General features: G+C 39.8%; 1 protein-coding gene across 8 annotated transcripts in view; it reads left to right on the plus strand.

Moving 5' to 3' along the window:
- PPP1R12B (protein phosphatase 1 regulatory subunit 12B) overlaps positions 1-20,800 on the plus strand; it is a 204,882-nt gene that overhangs the window by 55,752 nt on the left and 128,330 nt on the right. For 7 of the 8 annotated variants that reach the window (XR_011996431.1, XM_026018025.2, XM_026018028.2 and 4 more), the window contains exons 4-10: positions 5,372-5,531; positions 6,827-6,971; positions 8,440-8,514; positions 10,449-10,528; positions 11,383-11,525; positions 16,452-16,564; positions 19,499-19,702. Coding sequence is in view for 6 of the 8 variants with exons in the window: in XM_026018025.2 (XP_025873810.1) it covers positions 5,372-5,531; positions 6,827-6,971; positions 8,440-8,514; positions 10,449-10,528; positions 11,383-11,525; positions 16,452-16,564; positions 19,499-19,702 (920 nt within the window). In the remaining 2 variants the exon portion in view is untranslated. Of the gene's footprint in view, positions 1-5,371; positions 5,532-6,826; positions 6,972-8,439; positions 8,515-10,448; positions 10,529-11,382; positions 11,526-16,451; positions 16,565-19,498; positions 19,703-20,800 lie in introns of those variants that run through there. The other variant, XM_072733511.1, reaches the window with a different exon arrangement.

Consider the following 20,800-nt stretch of genomic DNA (forward strand, 5'->3'; position numbering starts at 1 on the left):
AACACAGCATGCTAAAATGTATGGAATGCAGCAGAAGCAGTTCTTAGAGGGAAGTTTATGGTGACAAATGCTTACATTGGGGGAAAAATACCTCAAACAAACAACTCACCTATACATTTCAGAGAACTAGAACAAGGTACAAACTAAGCCTAAAGTTAGCAAAAGGAAGGAAATAACAAAGATCAGAGCATACATAAATGAAACAGAGATCAGAAAAAAAAAATAGAAAAGATCAATGGAACTAAGAGCTGTTTTTTGAAAAGATAAATACAATTGACAAACCTTAAACTAGACAAGAAAAGACTGAAATAAAATAAAATGAAAGAAGAGACGTTACAACTGATAGCACAGAAATACAAAGCATTGTAAGAGACTACTGTGAACGACTATATGCCCACATATTGAATAACCTAGAAGAAATGAATAAACTCCTAGAAATTTACAACCTACCAAGACTGAACTAGGAAAAAACAGAAAATCTGAACAGACTGATAACAAATAAGGAAATTGAATTGGTAATCAAACAAGAAAAGCCCAGGACCAGATGATTTCTCTGGTGAATTCTACCAAACATTTAAAGAAGAATCAATACCAGTTGTTCTCAAATTCTTTGAAAAAGGGTGAAGAGTAGAGAACACTCTCAAACTCATTTTATGAGGCCAGCATTACACTGATGCAAAAGCCAGATAAGGACAGTACAAGGAAAGGAAACTATAGGCCAATATCCCTGGTGAATGTAGATGCAGAAATTCTCAACAGAATATTAGCAAACCAAACTCAACAGCACAACAGAAAGATGATACACTATGATCAAGTGGGATTGATCTCTAAGATGCAGGGTTTAACAGAAAAATCAATAAATATGATACACAACATTAATAGAATGAAAGATAAAAATCATCTCAACAAATGCAGAAAAAGAATTTGACAAAATACAACAACCTCTCATGGTAAAAATTCTGAAAAAATGGATATAGAAGGAATTATTTCAACATAGTAAAGGCCACATATGACAAGCCCACAATTAACACCATACTCATCGGTGAAAGGTTGCAATTTTTCCTCTATGATCAGGAACAAAACAAGGGTGCCAACTCTCACCACTTCTATTCAGCATAGTACTAGAAGCCCTAGCCAGAGTAGTCAAGCAAGAAAAAGAAATAAAAGGCATGCAAATCAGAAAGGAAGAACTAAAATTTCCTTTGTTTGTAGATGATTATGATCTCCTGAATAGAAAATCTTGAAGACTACCACAAAAACTGTTAGAAGTAATCAACAAATTTGGTAAAGTTGCAGGATACAAAATCAGTATGCAGAAATCAATTGCATTTCTATACACAAAAAAACAAACTATCTGAAAAAGAAATAAAACAATCCCATTCACAAGATCATTAAAAACAATAAATTAGGGATGCCTGGGTGGCTCAACGGTTAAGTGTCTGTGAGCTCAGGGCGTGATCCCAGAGTCCTAGGATTGAGTCCCACATTGGGCTCCTTGCAGGGAGCCTGCTTCTCCCTCTGCCTATGTATCTGCCTCTCTCTTTGTGTCTCTCATGAATAAATAAATAAAACCTTTTTAAAAAAACCAATAAATTACTTGGAAATAAATTTAACCAAGGAGGTGAAAGATCTGAAAAGAAAGAAATTGAAGAAGACACATATAAATGGAAATCCGCCCATGTTCATGGATTGAAAGAATTAATATTGTTAAAATGTCCCTACTTCTCAAAGCCATCTACAGATGCAGTGCAATCCCTATCAAAATTTCAGAGGCATTTTTCACAGAAATAGAAAAAACAATCCTAAAATTTGTATGGAGCTACAAAGATTCCAGATAGCCAAAGCAATCCTGAAAAAGAACAAAGCTGGAGGCATCATACTTCCTGATTACAAAGCTGTAGTAATCAAAACAGTATGGTACTGGCATAAAAATAGATACACAGACCACTGGAACAGAATGAAGAGCACAACAATAAACCATCATGTACATGATCAACTAATATTTGAACAAGAGAGCCAAGAAGACTCAATAGGGAAGGGCCAGTCTCTTCAATAAGTGGTGTTGGGAAAACTAGATAATCACGTGCAGAAAAACAAAATGGGACCCTTTTATAAAAATACTAACAAAAATTAGGCAGCCCTGGTGGCGCAGCAGCTTAGCGCCGCCTGCAGCCCAGAGTGTGATCCTGGAGACCCAGGATCAGTGTCCCATGTCAGGCTCTCTGCATGGTGGCTGCTTCTCCCTCGGCCTGTGTCTCTGCCTCTCTCTCTCTTTCTCTCTGCATCTCTATGAATAAAAATAAATAAAATCTTTTTTTTTTAATTAATTAATTATTTATTTATTTATTTATGATAGTCACAGAGAGAGAGAGAGGCAGAGACACAGGCGGAGGAAGAAGCAGGCTCCATGCACCGGGAGCCCGATGTGGGATTGGATCCCGGGTCTCCAGGATCGCGCCCTGGGCCAAAGGCAGGCGCCAAACCGCTGCACCACCCAGGGATCCCAAAAATAAATAAAATCTTTAAAAAAAAAATACTAACAAAAATTAACTCAAAATGGAGTTAAGACTAATGCATATGACCTAAAGCTAAAGCTATAAAACTCCTAGAAGAAAACATGGGGGAAAAACCTCCTTGACATTGGTCTTGACAAGTTTTTGGGATATGACACCAAAAGCACAAGCAACCAAAGCAAAAACAAGCAGATCCATATCAAACTAAGAATATTCTGCACAACGAAATATACAAAATAAAGATATCCTAGAGAATGGGAAAAAGTATCTGCAAATCATGTATCTGATAAATATATAAGGAATTCATACAACTCAATAGTAAAAGCAAAACCAAAAAATGGGCAGAGGAACTGGATAGACATTTTTTCAAAGACATACAAATTGCCAACGGGTTCATGAGAAGATATTCAGTATAAATCATCAGGGAAATGGAGATCAAAACCACTGAGATATCACCTCACACCTATTCAAATGGCTTTTTTTTTTTTTTCAAATGGCGATTATTAAAAAGACAGTAAGTGTTGGCAAGGCTGTGGAGAAAAGGGAACTTGTACACAGTTGGTGTGAATGTAAATTGGTACAACAACTATGGAAAACTGTATGGAATTTCCTCAAAAAAATTAAAAATAGTACTACCATATGACCCAGCAGTTCCACTTCAGGGTATATAACTGAAGAAAATAAAACTAAGCTCTCAAAGAGATGGGTGCCTGGGCGGCTCAGTTGGTCAAGTGTCTGACTCTTTATCTCAGGGTCCTGGGATTGAGCCTCAAGTTGGGCTCCTTGTTCAGCGGGAGTCTGCTTGAGGATTCACTTTCCTTTTCCTTCTGCCCCTCCTCACTTAAATAAATCTTAAAAAAAAAAATCTCAAAGAGATATCTGTACTCCTGTTTTCAGTGCATCATTATTCACAATAGCCGAGATATGGAAGCAACCTAAGTGTCAGTCTATGGATGAATGGATAAAGATACTGTACATATATAATGGAATATTATTCAGCCATGAGAAGGAAGGAAATATTGCTATGTACAGCAACATGGGTGGGCCTTGAGGGCATTAGGCTAAGGAAATGAGTCAAACAGAGAAGGAAAGAAATATATGATAACATATAAACAGTAGAATGGTGGTTTCCAGGGGCTAGCGGTGGGGACGAACGGGAAGATATTGGTCAAAGGGTACAAACTTCCAGTTATAAAATAACTTTTGTGGATCTAATATATAGCACAGTCCCTGTAATGAACAGTTCTGGGGCAGCCCTGGTGGCGCAGCGGTTTAGCACCGCCTGCAGCCCGGGGTGTGATCCTGGAGACCCGGGATCAAGTCCCACGTCGGGTTCCCTGCGTGGAGCCTGCTTCTCCCTCTGCCTGTGTCTCTGCCTCTTTCTCGCTCTCTCTGAATGAATAAATAAATAAATAAATCTTAAAAAAAAAAAACAATTCTGTATTATGAACTTGAATGTTGCTGAGCTATCTTAAATGTTCCCAGCACAAAAAAGAAATGGTAATTATGTGAGGTGATACTGTTGTTAACTAACTTTATTGTAGTGATCATTTTGCAATATATAAGTATCACATCAACATGTTATACAAGTTTAACTTACACAGTGTTGTTATATGTCTATTGTATCTCAGTGACGCTAGAAAAAAAAGAAATAAATTGCATACCGTTTTACCCCATCTGTCTCCCTAAATCAGACAGGTAATCCTTAGATAGTTCATAGGTTTTTATTTATTTAATTTATTTTTTTAACTGAGTTGAAAAGGAGTAGACCAAGCACAGATAAAGCCTGCTTATGAGTATAGAACTCTTTGGGATGTTTGTATTTGGGACATGTCCTTATTTTATATAAGGGGGAATGCCCCACTCCAGCCCCTTTTCAGTGGCACGGATGTTGGGGAGTTGCTGGCTAAAGGGAGGAACTTTTTGGAGTTCTCTATAATGTTTTATTTATTTATTTTTAAAGACGTTATTTATTTATTCCTGAGAGACACAGAGAGAGAGGCAGAGACACAGGCAGAGGGAGAAGCAAGCTCCTCATAGGGAGCCTGATGCAGGACTCAATCCTAGGACCCCAGGATCACACCCTGGGCCAAAGGCAGGTGTTTAACCACTGAGCCACCCAGGCATCCCTCTATAATGTTTTAAAGCAAAACAAAAGCTGCATTCTCTTGGAAGTTTTAACTGCACATGACCTACTCCGCTGCTCTAGGTTATATAGCTTCAAGTCAGTGTATTTCCCTACTATGGAAATGAGCATTAGAAGTAGATTAGTGTTTAAAGTATACCATACCTGAAGCCAAGATTCTTTGATACGAGTCTTACGGAGTAGTAAGTGGGAAAGAGCAATGGACCGGGACCCAGGATGTCAGAGTTCCAGTGACAGCTCTAGTATGTTTTGTGACTTTGAGCAAGGCACCTAGCCTTTCTATGCTTATTTCCTCATCTGTTAAATGGTGACAATAATATCTATTATATTTACCTCAAAGGATTATTGAGAAGCTAAAATAGTTTAATATGTAAAAGGCTTTTGAAGTGTGTAGTGTGGTACAAATACCATCATACAAAACTAATGTCCAGTTTGGTCTTTATGTTCTTAAAATTGAAGACAATTTTAATCATGTTCCTTTAATGGATCTGCCATCACACAGTATTTAAAATGATGATTTAACCCTAGTAAAACTACTAATATGTGTATAAATGTCATTGCTCATCTAAATAAAGAGTAAATTTGATGAATACCCAACTTGATGACTAACCTGTTATTTGTAGTTTTTTTTATGATGTATTTAGAATCTAAGGGAAATATCCTGTCAAATTTAAATCGACCTTTACTAATGCTGGCTATCCGGTTTCTGCAGGAGTTGATCTAGAGCAGTCAAGAAAAGAAGAGGAACAACAGATGTTACAGGATGCCCGCCAGTGGCTCAACAGTGGGAAAATAGAGGATGTAAGGCAGCCTCGCTCAGGGGCCACAGCCCTCCATGTGGCTGCTGCCAAGGGCTACTCTGAGGTCCTCAGGTATTGTCCGTTTCATTAATCAGGAGTTTGGTAGACCAGGGGAAGATGAGCTGGGTTTTGGAAGCAGGGGCCGAATTAGATTTTCAACTACAATGTGTTTCCTAATTGTTTTCCTCTCTGATCATGCGGTTTTTACTTATATATTGCTGATATTAATCCATAGATGGTCTCCCACCCTCCTGCTGTCACTCTGGATTCTCACTGACTGTATGATACGAAACACGGTTGAGGTTCACTGGCCTAGAAGATGACCTTACGTGATCTCTTCCAGTTCTATGATTTATCATTACGATTCCTGCAGGCTCCTCCTCTGGTGACATGTGATCATTTGGGTCCTTTTTGGACATAGATAATTTCTTTGGTTTCCTTAGATGAATGCTACAGGTCTTGAGTGTGTAGGGTCCCATTAGAGTAGGATAGTTAAACTGGCATGAGGGAATTTGGATTCTGCTCCTCTACATGCTCCATTTTTCCTTACATCCATACACGCTAATGTGCTTACTGTTGCTTACTGTTGACAGACTTTCCCAAATACATGGGTAGCAAATAGCATTGTCTGTGGGGCTGTTGCCAGAATCCTCCAGAGCTTCGTATCCCACCTACTCTGCGGTTTCTAATAGGCGTGACAGTATGTCGGTAGACCGTCTCTGCCTGAGAGTGACATTCATATTCTGCTCACTTCTTAGGTGTCTGGAGGCCCGTGATATAGGTAACCGCAATCAGGCCAGTACAGTTTGGGGCCTCAGGAGTCCTACTTTCCTTCCTTTACGCACACAGATTATAGCTTTGTAGTTAGCAAGAAGTCCCTGCAAATACTTCGCAGAGTTGGGAGCTTGAGAGTCTGCAGTAAACGTATGAGTTCCTGTAAAGATCAACTGGAAAGTTAGTAAGTAAAGTGCCCCGAAGAGAATGGAGTTCTCATTTTAGATGTTCTTTCCTCATACTGGGGAATGGAAAACACACCTTGTGGCAGAGTTGTGTGGTTTGGCAGATTTAGTTAGGCTTTAGTGAATCTCAGAGGTGTACGCCTTTCTAAACACTCCTCTTATGTGGCGTCACACGGATGTGCCTGGGAAATACCCTGTGACCTTTCAGAGTGGATTGATAACTGCCCTGTGTGGTTGGTTCTCAGTGTCGGAACCGTGAAGCCCAAGTTGTGCCTTAGAGGACAGAAGTGATCACAGCTTCCCAGTGGTTCAGAGCCAAAATCTGAAACACCAATCAGGTGATAGTTTATTCAGCAGGAAGCTGTAATATAGAGGGTATAAATGTCTTGTTTGGGGTTTTCTTCTTAGACTTTTAATCCAGGCTGGCTATGAACTCAATGTTCAGGATTACGATGGCTGGACTCCCCTCCATGCTGCTGCACACTGGGGAGTGAAGGAGGCTTGCTCCATCCTGGCAGAAGCACTCTGTGACATGGATGTCAGGAACAAGCTGGTTAGTATGCCTGACTCTGAAAGGGCAGTGAAATCCGTGACTACGTCTCTAGAACAAAAGGCTTAATATCTCAGTTAAATGGCCGGGGCTTCCTGTCCGGGGAAATACACATCACAGGTAGCTATGGCTCTGTTCCTCACAGCCTCCTCGCTGCCCACTGCCACATTATCAACACAGAGATGTTTGCCATATAAAATAAGACTGTACTGATCAGCATTCTGATTCTGTTTATGTTTAAGCCCCTAAAACAAATATGAAAAAAGATATTTGCTCTTGGCAAAAATGGGCATTGGGAAATCCTAAGATTGCTGTCTGTGGTGAAATATGAAAGGTTTTATTTTACTTTATTTTTAATTCAAAGACTTTTGATAGCTGAACTCTACTCTCATCCAGTCTTTAAAAAAACATTATTGGGCGCCTGGGTGGCTCAGCGGTTGAGCATCTGTCTGCCTTTGGCTCAGGATGTGACCCCGGAGTCCTGGGATCGAGTTCCGCATCCCCACAGGGAGCCTGCTTCTCCCTCTGCCTGTCTCTGCCTCTCTCTGTGTGTCTCTCATGAATAAATAAATAAAATATTTTTAAAAAAACAAAGTATAATGACAAAATCCTTGAGTATGGCTAAAAATAGTTATTCAGCCTCACTTCAAGCAACTTTAGAGGCCCTAGAACTCCTATCTCTACATCTAGTGATTTTCTAGGAATCCAGAGCATCCAGAGCCATGGCTTGTTATTTAGTAGCTGTTCTTACCTGCCTCATGTCTTTCCTGAACCTGGCTTTCATCCCCCGATATGAGCTAGGGTCCTGAACTGTGCTGATGTTTCTTAAAAGAGACACTCTTCTCTCACTTAAAGGGGCATGACTGCTATGACTTAATCTTTAGTGCACATGTGTACCCTCTTTCCGAGGCTTTTAAAAGCCCTTTACTGGATTTATTGTAGCAATTAAGACCATTTTAAAACAGGTACAAGTAGAGATTTCAATTGATTATTTGCCAAGAGGCAATAAGCATTAGAGATAATGTGGTGATTTCCTCAATACTGTTTTATAAAATATAAAAACATATATTTAAAACTTGCTGAGTTTCATTTTGTTTTAAAGGAAAAGAGTATATGTTCAGGCAGGGTGGGGGGTATGCAGAGTGGGAGAAACCGAGAGAATCTTCAGTAGGCTCCACACATGGAGCCTGCCTGAGGGCTTGATCTCATGACCCTGAGATCGTGCCTGAGCCAAAATCAAGAGTTGGACGCTTAACAACCGAGCCACCCAGGTGCCCCAGCGGACTTGCTGTTTCTTATAATGTTTCCTCTGTGATAGATGACGGCGTTACAATAATGTCGAGTAGATAAGTTAGGGAAGCAGCTATCACTGGAACAAAGGCATAAAGTGGATATTGAATAGTTCTCTGATAGAGTCACAACGTCAGTACTTCTGTTTTCTGTTGACCATGGTACCCCTTTCCTCTGCCAGGGCCAGACACCGTTTGATGTGGCTGATGAAGGGCTTGTGGAGCACTTGGAGATGCTCCAGAAGAAGCAGAATGTGGTAAGGCTTTGGTTAATGCTTTTAAAGCTTTTGTAACAGTGCAGTCCGTACCAGGTACCTCAGTCCCTTGTTTTAGTTATGTCTCCTGAGAGCTGAAATGGGCATATCTACATTTCGGAGATGGTAATTTTCCCTCAGGGACTAGCAACTGTCTGTTAGAAAATATCCCAGAAGCCATTTGTTGTTAAAGTTCACTCGTTAAAAGGTAGCCTTCAAGCAGCTAAAAATAAAAAAATGACAAGAACAACAAACTGATAATTACTATTGAGTTCTAGAAAGTGAATGTGGTGTACTCAAATCAGAGTCTTTTCCAAATAGAGAGTACCAAGGTAGAGGACATCTCATAACTTTTTTCTTCCCTTATTGACTGAAAGGACATCTTTATTTAAAGTAAATTCATTACAGAGAGGAATATATTTCTTTCTTAACAAAGCAACTGGGGCCACAAACTAAACCTGTCTTTTGGCATTGGACAGTATTTGGTCAGTGATTCATACGTATTCAGGATTTATCAGATACTCAGAATTCAATCCTCCCTTCTCATTCTAAATTTTTTATTTTTTGGTTCCACGTACCATTCTGTTGCTTAGTGCTGTATAGGAGAGCTACCTAAGTATGGTACCCATGTACTGAGTGCAGAATGAAAAAAACCCAACCGAACCTCAAGATACACAGTGAATAATTCACATTTTCTACCTGTAAGTGGCATGAGTAATTTGGGCAAGGAGAATAAAGATCAGCTACTGATGATCAGGGCTGATGTCTGAACAGAGTGGGACAGAAAAAAATCACTAGCTTTCCTTTGTGTTTTCCTTTGCATGTGTTGTGGCTCAAGGCATGTGAACTCAAGTTTAGGACAAAGAGAGAAACTTAGAGTGGTTCTGAAAGAAAGAACTGTGGAGTTCACTGGTAGGACAGATCAACTCTATCACGTCTGGACCGATAGAGTGAAGATCCTCGTGACTTCAAGGCTTATTGGGAAAATTGCATATATATATAAGTTCAGACAAACACAACTTTCAGTTCATTTTGTTTTCTTTGGTGAACATCTGGAATCTAGACAGACTTAGGACTCACCACACACAGAATCAGAGCTGTTCTTTAGCAGCATCAGCCTTCCTAAGATGTATACTTCAGTTAGTTAGGTTTTTGTAGTTTTTTAAACTTTTTATTCTGAAATAATTTTTAGACTCACATAGAAGTTGCAAAAATAATATACCCAGCATGGTTTGGTATTTGAACATAAATAATATTTCACTAAATGACATTTCTACACTAGGAATGGTTCTCATCTTTGCTTCCTGCATAACTTTGGGGTCCAGGGATATAAACTCATTTTTTTCTAGAGCATATGTCTAAATACCAATTTATTCTAAGGACTTATTTCCCCTTGAATACCTATTTTTTTTTCTTGAGAACTATTGCCAGCCTAATTCAGTGTATGGTCGTCAAGAATTCTTTCAAAGTTTCTCCCCTCCACACTTGCCTTTTCTAATCCAACAGAAGCCAGGCTTCCCCTCCCCCCCCCTTTTTAAGTTTATTTATTTATTTTTTTAGGAATCTCTCTACACCCAACATGAGGCTCGAAGTCACAAACCCCAGATCAAGAGTTACATGTTCTTCCGACTGAGCCAGCTAGTTTCCTTTAGAAGCCAGAGTTTCTTTGAGATTTGGGTTTGGATATTTGATAAGAGCAGTTTTATTGAAGCTCTAACACCATGATTTTTCTCTTACCTTGGATGAGGAATTTTCTCTGTCATTGTCTTCTAAGGAGGCCCAACCGATGGGTTCCTCTTTTTCTCAGTTCTTTCTTCCCTTTTTGGTGTCGGTCCTGTTTTCTTCAGAATAACAGCACTATTTTGAGTTCTCATCGCTGCTGATTTTTACTAATAGTCAACTTCTTCCCTTTCCTCTCTTGTTTTCTCAATTTCCAGCTTCGAAGTGAAAAGGAGACACGGAATAAGCTCATTGAGTCAGACCTGAACAGCAAGTTACAGAGTGGACTCTTTAAGAAGTAAGACATTCACGGCTTGGGAAATGTGATGAGCTCTGGTGTGTGTGGGTGCATATGTGTGTATGATGTACTTGGTTTAAGAATTTATACAGTAAAGAAACTGTTCAGCTTAAGCCAAATGATCTTTGAACACATGGGATGTTTGAGAGGCAAGAAGGTGGCATTGATATATGGAGGAGATACTGAGGATGGATGAATGTGGTTTTTTTAAATTTATTTTTTATTTGTTTGAGAGAGAGCACATGCAATTATGGGCAGAGGGGAGGGAGAAGCAGGCTCCCTGCTGAGCAGGGAGTCTGATGCCAGGGGATACGGGGCTCCATCCCAGGACCCTGGGGTCACAACCTGAGCTGAAGGTAGAGGCTCAACCGACTGAGTCACCCAGGCGTCCCGGGTGAATGTGTTTTAAATTTAGAAATTAATTGAGACTCTATACATTTCCCCACCAGCTTAGGGGTTCCTAGTCCTAGTTGCATCACTAACTCTAAGTTCTATGAAACTCTTAAGTTCTATGAACTCAGGGACCATGTGTATTTTGTTTACCACTGTACCAGGGCCTAGGATGATTCCTGACCTGTAATAAGCATTCTGTAAACATTTGTTAAATGACTTTTTGAAAATACTTACCTGCCTAATCATTGTTAAGATTCATGGCCCTCGTTTATCTTGTGTGTTGAATGGGCTAGATTTATTTGAGTAATATTCTGAAGTCAAATGCTAAACCTCAATCTGCAAAAACCCAAGAATTCAGAAAAAGGTAGATGTAAAGAAGGATTTATTCTCCTTATGCTTGTCAGTGAACTTAAATAGTTTGCCATTTCTGAGCTACACTCAAATTGTCATCTTTAATTTAGCAAAGAGAAGATGCTCTATGAAGAAGAGATACCCAAGTCCCAAGAAATGGAGGAAGAAAGCAAAGAGTCCAGCAGCTCCAGCTCCGAGGAGGAGGAGGAGGGTGAAGATGAAGCTTCTGAGTCAGAAGCTGAGAAGGAGGCAGGTAATGCCAATGTGTTGATAGCACAGAACCTCTGTCTCCATACTGCAGGGAGGTCACTGCTTGTCAGAGCTAAGGGCCTCAGAGGGCTCCAAAAAGAGCTTCAAGGTTAGTGTTCAAAGATAAGGTACCGAATTTCGAGTGAAAACTTTGTTGTGAAAGCTGTAAGCTATGTTGGAATATGTGTACTAGTTTCTATGTAGCCATATGCTAAGGTGCACAAAAAATTCCTTTTTTAAAAAAAGATTTATTTATTTTATTGAGAGAGAATGAGAGAGCCCTCACACACATGCATATGTCTGTGAGCAGGCAAGGAAGGGGAGAGGGAGAGAATCTCCAGCCAGTTCTGTGCTGAGCTCAGAGCTCAATAGTGGGTTTGATCCCATGACCTTGAGATCATGACCTGAGCAGAAATCAAGAATTGGATGCTCAACCAACTGAGCCACCCAAGTACCTTCCAAAAATATTGCGTAAAAGAGCCAGCTGTCTGATCTTGGGTTGGTAGAGTGTAGAGACCAGATTCTAAAAATCAGTATGCTTAGAGGCTGAGGAGGTAAGATCTTGCAGAGGCACATTTGGTCAAGTATCCTTAACCACCTGGTGAAAATTTGCATTTAATATTCAGATTCATCTGATTCCCTAAACAGAATCCCAAGATTCTGATTTCCTTCATTTTCCTTCTGATTACACGAAGGTCCTTCAATTCCTGAGTTGGGCATTGAAGAAGGAACAAAATCATATTTACCTTTATGACTCTTGTTGATATTATATATGCTTCATTTGGCATCTCTTAAGTTTATCATACGGCAAGACAAGAAGCCCAACAGGGAGGGTGAGGTGCTGAACATGGTCAGATCAATAAGCTGTAGAATCACCCATAGATTATGATATACAGGCAGGCAAACACTGAGAAAAGAGTAACCACTGAGTCACCTACATGCCCCAAACACCCTTTGATTATACTATACCTTTGATGACTTCTGTCCAGAAACCATCTACAACCACTTTCCCCACAACCATCTTTGCCTGTAGTATAAATCCCAAGCCCTGTAGCCTGACCTTCAAGATCTCTCATAATGTATCTTCGGCTGACCTTTCCAGTGTTGTCCATCAGCAGTGTCATCTACTAACCAAGCTGGATTGCTTGGTTTCCCCAAACATGCCCTGGGCTTTCCTATCCCTGAGCATTTATTTGCACCTTGGAATTCACTTCTGACCATCAAATGCTTACTGAGTGATTTCTGTTAGAAGCCATAGGATTTACCAGGATGAAGAGGCCTTCCTTTAGGTTTTCCTATACCAAAAACTGAAAAGGAGTGGCCCACCTCACTGTTTTCCCCTGAACATAATTGCTCCCCTGTTTGTATCCCTCTAGCACTTCATACTTATCTGTTGTAGCACTTAACGTTTTGGCTGGGAACTCTAGGGTTATCATTTACTCCTAGGTCTCTGCATGATGCCCAACACAGGACACACATTCACATTCATTAAATGCTTTTGTTGGATACATCTAGGGGATACACGGGGATAGGAAGGCATATACATGAATAAAAAACATGCAACATGAGAGGTATAAACGTAGTCATTGGTATTCACTAGTAAGAGAGATTATATTTAGTTTGGGGGATTATAATGACACTTTACATTTGGGTAGTGCTTTTTTTTTTTAATTTATTTTTAAAAATTTTGGGGGGTAGTGCTTTTTACTCTGCAGTGCACTTACAACCACACCCTGAGGGATGTATTATCACCACATTTTAGAGTGGGAAATTGGCCCTGTAAGGGGTGAGGCAAACTGGGTTTCATAGCTGGTGAATGGTGTGCCTGAGATCTTGGGACTCCTCAGAGAAGCAGGGGCCGAGTGAAATGTGGAAATTATCTCCCTAAGAAAAATGGAAGCTAAAGGTATGGAAAAGGATGAGATTTCCCAAGGGAAGAGATTATAGAGAAAAGATGTACAAAAAAGAATCATGGGGCATCCTATGTTTAGGAAGTGAAGGAGGCAAAGAAGGTATGGTCAGAGAGGTTGAGGAAAAACAGGATGTGTGTTTCTGCATCACAAAAGCCAGGATAGGAGTGGGACGGGAGAGGTCAAGAAAGAGACAGCAGTTAGCACTTTGTGTAGCCTGATGTAGGCAGAAGCCAGATGGTTCCAGTAAGCTTCCCTGCTCATTTCTGCCACTTGAAGCTTTATTCATGTTTCAAAGCCCAGCTCAAATCAGCTTCCTTTATGAAGCCTTATCATCACAGACACAAGTTTTTCTCCCCTCCTCTGACTGGTAGCTATTTGTTTGAACCTCTTTTATATTACTTATACTATCTAATATTAGTGTTATTTCTTTCTCATCTCCTCTCTTCTTCCCCTACCAGCAAGTTTCAGAAGCGCTGAAATGTATTGTGTGTCTTGTTTATCTTTCTGTCTTCCATAATTCCTAGCACTGGGCCTTCTACATGGTAGGTGCTCAATAAATATATGTTACCTAAGTGTATATTGGAAGAATGTGGGGAGCTGAATTATGTCTAAACCTTTCCAAATGATGCCCAACACATTATGTATGTACTGAACAAGTATTTATTGAATGTGCTTATCCTGTTTTTAAAGATCCATAGAGGGATCCCTGGGTGGCACAGCGGTTTAGCGCCTGTCTTTGGCCCAGGGCGCGATCCTGGAGACCCGGGATCGAATCCCACATCGGGCTCCCTGCATGGAGCCTGCTTCTCCCTCTGCCTGTGTCTCTGCCTCTCTCTCTCTCTCTCTCTCTCTTTCTCTGTGACTATCATAAATAAATAAAAATAAAAAAAAAAGATCCATAGATATGACCTCATAAAATGACATTTTTCATGTGCCTTACATATAAATGTAGTTGTAAAGAATACTAATTCTATTTTGAGGTGAATGTAAGTAGTTTGATTTGGATTTCTATTTTTGACTTAAACATTTGGTATATTAGTGACCTATTGCTAAATGACAAGCCATCCCCAAATTTAGTGGTGCTTTAAATAACATATAGACACAACTCTATTGGTTGGCAATTTAGGAAGGACTTTACTGGGATGGCTTTTCTCTGCTCCACGTGGTAATACTGGGCTTACTCATGTGCTGGTGGTCAGTTGGTAAGTCAGCTAGGGGATGGCTGGTCCTGGATGGTCTTACCTTTCTGGTAGTTGATTAGGATATTTGAGGCAAGTGAACCATGTTCATCAAGGAGACTAGCCCCTACTTCTTCACACGGCAGTTGGATTCCACAAGAAGAGAGGGCAAGGCTCAGTGCACAACCACTTTCCAAGCCTCTGCTGTGTCACATTTACTAATGTCCGAGAGGCCATAGAAAGTCACCTTGCCAAGCCCAGGGTCAGTCTGAAAGGCCACTACCCAGAGGTCTAGATTCATGGGGATTTCTTACTGTAAGCTGTCACATTTGGCTAGTAAGGTATACTTCTTGGGGATAGAGATATTCAGATTATATATATATATATATAATATAATATATATTATATATTATATTTATAAGTATATATAATTATATTTATAAGTATATATAATTATAATATATGTTATATATTTATATATAATTGTATTTATTTTAAAAATATATATTACTTATAAATATATATATATTTATAAAATAAAGTGTTGTTTTTTTTAAAAAGATTTTATTTATTTATTCATGAGAGACACAGAGAGAGAGAGAGAGGCAGAGACACAGGCAGAGGGAGAAGCAGGCTCCCTGCAAGGAGCCTGATGCGGGACTCAATCCCAGGACCCCGGGGTCACGCCTTGGGCCAGAAGCAGACACTCAGCCTCTGAGCCACCCAGGCGTCCCTTCAGGTAATATTTAAAGAATACCTTGAATATTCACAATAACCACAAGAAATGATGGCCAACTCACTATGGCCAGAGTTATATGGACAGCGATGCAATTTAAAACATTATCTCTATAGGCAAGAATTAAAATCCCTGATTAATCAGTGAGAAAATAGAGGTTCATATATGTTAAGTAATTTGCCCAATGTCACACAGCTAGAACATGGCTTAAAATTGTCATGTAATTCATAGGTGGATTACTCTGGGGCCCTGTTTCCAGAGAACATAGTTTAGAAGGCCCCACCACACCTCCTGGGTGCAGGCACTGATGTAGTAGCGAAGGAGACAGCTTCATGTAATGGACCTTTAAGGTGGACTGCTGTTCATTAAGAGGGTTTGCCTGCTATAGTTCTATAGCTTAACTCACAATATCCTCTGTAATCCTTTCTACCTTTATTTCCTATTGTAATTCCAAGAATATTCATTACTTTAATTAGGCCTCCTTAAATTAGGCCTACTTAAGCTTAAATTACTGACCAACAGATGGGTGTATTTTGATTTGAGTCATTACTCATACCCTTTCTTCCTCCTACCAGTTGGCATTTGTCTTCCAGCTTTCTCTATGGCATCTTTCCTTGTTGTTTCCTCCCTCAGAGGATTTACTCTGGGCTCATAAAGCCCTGTTGATCCAACTCAACCAATTTAGCACCTAACTTACATATAATCTTGTGTTGTTACTATTATTATTATACATCTTATCTCTTGTCATGCTTATAATTACCTACAAAGCAAGATGTATCTGGTTTTTCCTGCCCAATCTCCCAAAACAGAGTAGATTCTTATTATGTACTTACTGATGAATTTTGTATATGATACATAATGTGGAGAAAGTTTTCAGTTACATATCTGGGAATTGGAGCCTACAAGAAAGGAATTTTACTACTGACTTTATTTCCTTTCAGCAACAGTAGCTAGAGATTTCATTTTAGTTTAAGTCCAAGCATTACATAGCCCTAGTAATCTGTTTTGATAATGATTAAACCTTTTCCGTTAGCAGAAAAGTGCATATATACAGATAAGGTTTTCATACTTGCACTTGATGCTTCTCTTGTCTTAAATAATAGATAAAAAGCCAGAAGCCATTGTCAACCATTCCAACTCTGAAAGCAAGAGTATTATCACGGAACAGATACCAACACCAGCTCAGAATACCTTCTCTGCCTCTTCAGCTAGGAGAGTGAGTATTTTGCAAATATAGTATGAATGTTATATTTCTCCTGCTATGGTAACATACTTTGAAAGGCTTTAAAGATACAGTCTTGCAAGATAATACAGATACATCTTACCTGTCCTAGTCTGGTTAGGCTGGCATAGCAAAATATCACCAATTGTGTAACTTTAAACAATAGAAATTTATTTCTCACAATTCTGGAGGCTGGGATGTCCAAGATCATGAGGCCAGCTGAATCAGTTGCTAGTGAGGACTCTCTTCCTAGTTTGCAGACAGCTACCTTATCTCCAAATATAGTCACATTGGAGATTAGGGCTTCAAGGTATGGATGGGGAGGTACATAAACATTGCATTTATAACAGTGCCCATAAAAGCTACAGATCCATCACTAAACAAATTTGGCTACAATGTATTTAGATAACATAGGATATAATAATTTGGGACCAAAGAAACTTTGTCTATTGCCTATTCAAGGCTAAGTAAGGTGAGTATGTGAAAAACTCAGACTGGGCTAGGAAGATATCTAACATTCAGTATTAATTGATTTGATGACTTAGGTCCTTTTTTTTACTTCCTGTTTAAAATTTTACTTTCATAAGTAGAATATGGTACTCATCATAATGAGTAGAGAGCAGAGGTAGAAAGAACTTGTTGAACAACTAATACAATTAGTTTTGAGATTAAGAATTGATATGAGTTCTTGGGAAGAAAGCTATTGAAAAAACTCTGTGGTTTTATGGATACTAACTTCCTGATCTTTATAGTACCTCATGAATTGAAAAGACAGGATTACAGTATCATTGTAGAGATGAGGAGACAAAGGCCTGGCTTCCTATTTATTCCTACAAGCATCACTGTGTATCTGTAGAGATGTTTCAGATAGAATTCCCCCCACTCATTACCCGGTCATTTAGCTGTACCTCACATACTCCCACTGCTTCTAGGTGTGACTAGACTTCTTGCTTTTTTAAAATTAAAAAAAAATGTTTTTGTTTATTTTTGAATATAGCATGCATATGAGCAGAGGGAGAGGGAAAGAGAATCTTAAGCAGGTTCCATGCACAGTGGGGAGCCCAATACAGGACTCAATGCAGGGCTTGATCTCACGACCCTGAGATCATGACCGAAGCCAGTGAAACAAAATCAAGTGTCAGATGCATAACTGACTGAGCCAACCAGGCGCCCCTAGACTTCTTGCCTTTTTAAAAGACAAATACTAAATAAAAATTTTAAAAAATACGTGAGCACCTGGCTAGCTCAGTCAGGAGAGCATATAACTCTTGATCTCCAGGTCATGAGTTCAAGCCCCAGATTGGCCATAGAGCTTACTTTAAAAAAATAAAATAAAAAATAAAACGTATACTTATTACACTTTGCTAAAATAATGCTGGAAAAGGCATTTTTCCTCTGAGAATCAGGGTGGCTTTTAAAGAGCTGACATGATTGAGCTTCTAAAGCTGGAAGGAGTACATAAATACATACATTGAGGGGATCCCTGGGTGGCTCAGCGGTTTAGTGCCTGCCTTTGGCCCAGGGCGTGATCCTGGAGACCCGGGATCAGGTCCCACATCAGGCTCCCTGCATGGAGCCTGCTTCTCCCTCTGCCTGTGTCTCTGCCTCTCTCTCCCCCTACGTCTATCATGAATAAATAAATAAAATCTTTAAAAAAAAAAAAATATATATATATATATACATTGAGATGACATTAAAAGAAAATCTGAGTGTGAGCTGGAGACGAATGAATTAGAGTTTCTATTGCATTTTCACTATACCAGGCAGTAAAGGTGGCCTGATATCTGGTGAAACACCAAAGCCGTCTTGCAGAGGTCCCCCAGATTCCAGGGAAGGACTGTTGACTGCTGTTCTAAAGACCAGTTTTACCTCAGACTGGTATTTGGGCTAATACTAGTCTATGATGTTTTCTATGGTTTATAGCAAAATGAGGTAATTACAGACAATGTAAGCTTTCCAGAAAGCTTTCTTTTCCGAAGTTAAAATGTTTTTCTTTTTAAAATCTTTTCTAAAGATTTTTATTTAGTTATTTGAGATACAGCACAAGAGGCAGAGGGAGGAGAAGCAAGCTCTCTACTGAGCAGGGAGCCTGACACAGGATCTCAGAGGACCCTGAGATCATGACTTGAGCCAAAAGCAGACGCTTAACTGAGTCACCCAGGCACCCCAAAATGTTTTTCTTTTTTTAATGAAATGATGGTGATAGAGATGGTAATCAAGTTTTTGAAAGATGTTCTCCTGGCAAAAGCTAAAAGATGGCAACTCTATGACATCTACCATTTTTTTCTTTTTTAATTTTGCTGCTTGGTGAAATCTGAAACACTTGGAACTGCTGCCAAGATCAAATAAGCTATTTCCTTAAAATAGGCAATTAGAATCTGAGTGAAGTGAATTTTAGTATTTTTATTAGTATCAACCTAAATCAGCTTACCTTAAAGCTGATACCTTAAAGCTCCTCTGTGTTTTCTAGTCTCCACATACTGTAAGAAGGAATTAAGCTCATTATTACCATTTTACAGGTGAGCATATTGAGACCTAGAGAAGTAAAATGTCCTATTTTCAGTTACACAATGAGTCAAGCAAGAGAAGATGTTTTTACTAGAACGTGGATCTCCTGGTGTTCTAGGTCAGTACTCATTGGTAAGAGAGCAAATAGTGTTTAATTTCTCAGAGAGCAACTCTGTCAGTAGAAGTACTGTGTTAAGAATCTGAGGCTATTTCTGGCTCAGGGAGAAAGGGAGCCTTGAGCGGTTATTAGCGCCTGCCAGGTGAGGAAGGGAACATTGGCAGAAAGCCTGCCATATATTTGTTCTCCTTGGACTGCCTTATGTTGCTTCACTGAACTTAGTTAAGTGTGGGAAAAGGCAAGTAGGCTGAAAAGAATCACCAGGACCTTTTTTTCATCTTTTCTTTGCTTCTTCCCTCTAGTTCTCCTCCAGCCTTTTTAACAAGCCGGAAGAACCCAAAGATGAATCTCCTTCTTCGTGGAGACTGGGGCTCAGAAAAACTGGCAGCCACAACATGTTGAGTGAGGTGGCCAATCCCAGGGAAGCTCTAAGGGACCGAGGCTCTTCCATCTACCGGTCATCGTCAAGTCCTCGGATTTCTGCTCTCCTGGACAACAAAGATAAGGTGCAGTTTAGGCAGGGTGTGGGGGGTTCCAGGGAATTTCTATGGAAATTCAATCTCAGGAGCAAGTGAAAGTGTTTTCTAGTCTCTAATTTGATTCTGGAAGTACAGAGTCTTTAAAGGGAGATGGCACGTTGATAGTTTAATCAGTTGGCTCTTCGCTTGCTGTTATTACTTGGTCAAAGAAGAAAAACCCTTTACCTTTTGGCACACCTTATGTCATTCTTCTTTGCCCTCCTTAACTAGAACAAATAAAATAATAAATTTAGTCAGGAACATGAAAATTTGGATATGGCCTAAGTGTCCTTTGAACTAATTCCAGTAATTACTAATTCCAGTAATTGAATTATGTGGATGAGCTGTTTGTGAAGTCAACTGATCAGTTGACTTCACAAACAGCTCATCCACATAATCATCCAAAATCAGTACATTTTTATTTCTTAACTTTTGGTTCCAGATTTTCTAGGGCTCATTTGATGCTCTCCTCTGGGGTCAGGGCTTCCCTGTAACCATAGTCTCCTTGTTCAACATTGTGTTTCTGGAGACTCCTCAAGGAGGTGATGATATTAGTGGGATTAACTCTGCAGCATATTTGTTGTACATGAAGCTGCATTTCAAAGAGAAGACAGGCTATGGAAGAAATAAGGCTTATTTCATGAAGAACTTTATTTTTTTTTTATTTTTAAATATTTTATTTATTTATTCATGAGAAATACAGAGAGAGAAAGAGAGAGCGCAAGGCAGAGACACAGGCAGAGGGAGAAGCAGGCTCCATGCAGGGAGCCTGATGTGGGACTAGATCCTGGGCCTCCAGGATCATGCCCTAGGCCGAAGGCAGGTGCTCAACCGCTGAGCCACTCAGGGACCCCCTCATTAAGAACTTTAGAGTAGGGCAGCCCTGGTGGCTCAGCGGTTTAGTGTCACCTCCAGCCCAGGGTGTGATCTTGGAGTCCCGGGATCGAGTCCGGGGTCAGGCTCCCTGCGTGGAGCCTGTTTCTCCCTCTGCCTGTGTCTCTGCCTCTCTCTCTCTCTCTGTCTCTGTCTCTTATGAATGATTAAATAAAATCTTTTTTTTTTTTTTAAAGAACTTTAGAGTGGAGC

This window comes from Vulpes vulpes, chromosome 13, assembly GCF_048418805.1.
Source record: "Vulpes vulpes isolate BD-2025 chromosome 13, VulVul3, whole genome shotgun sequence".
Taxonomy (NCBI): domain Eukaryota; kingdom Metazoa; phylum Chordata; class Mammalia; order Carnivora; family Canidae; genus Vulpes; species Vulpes vulpes.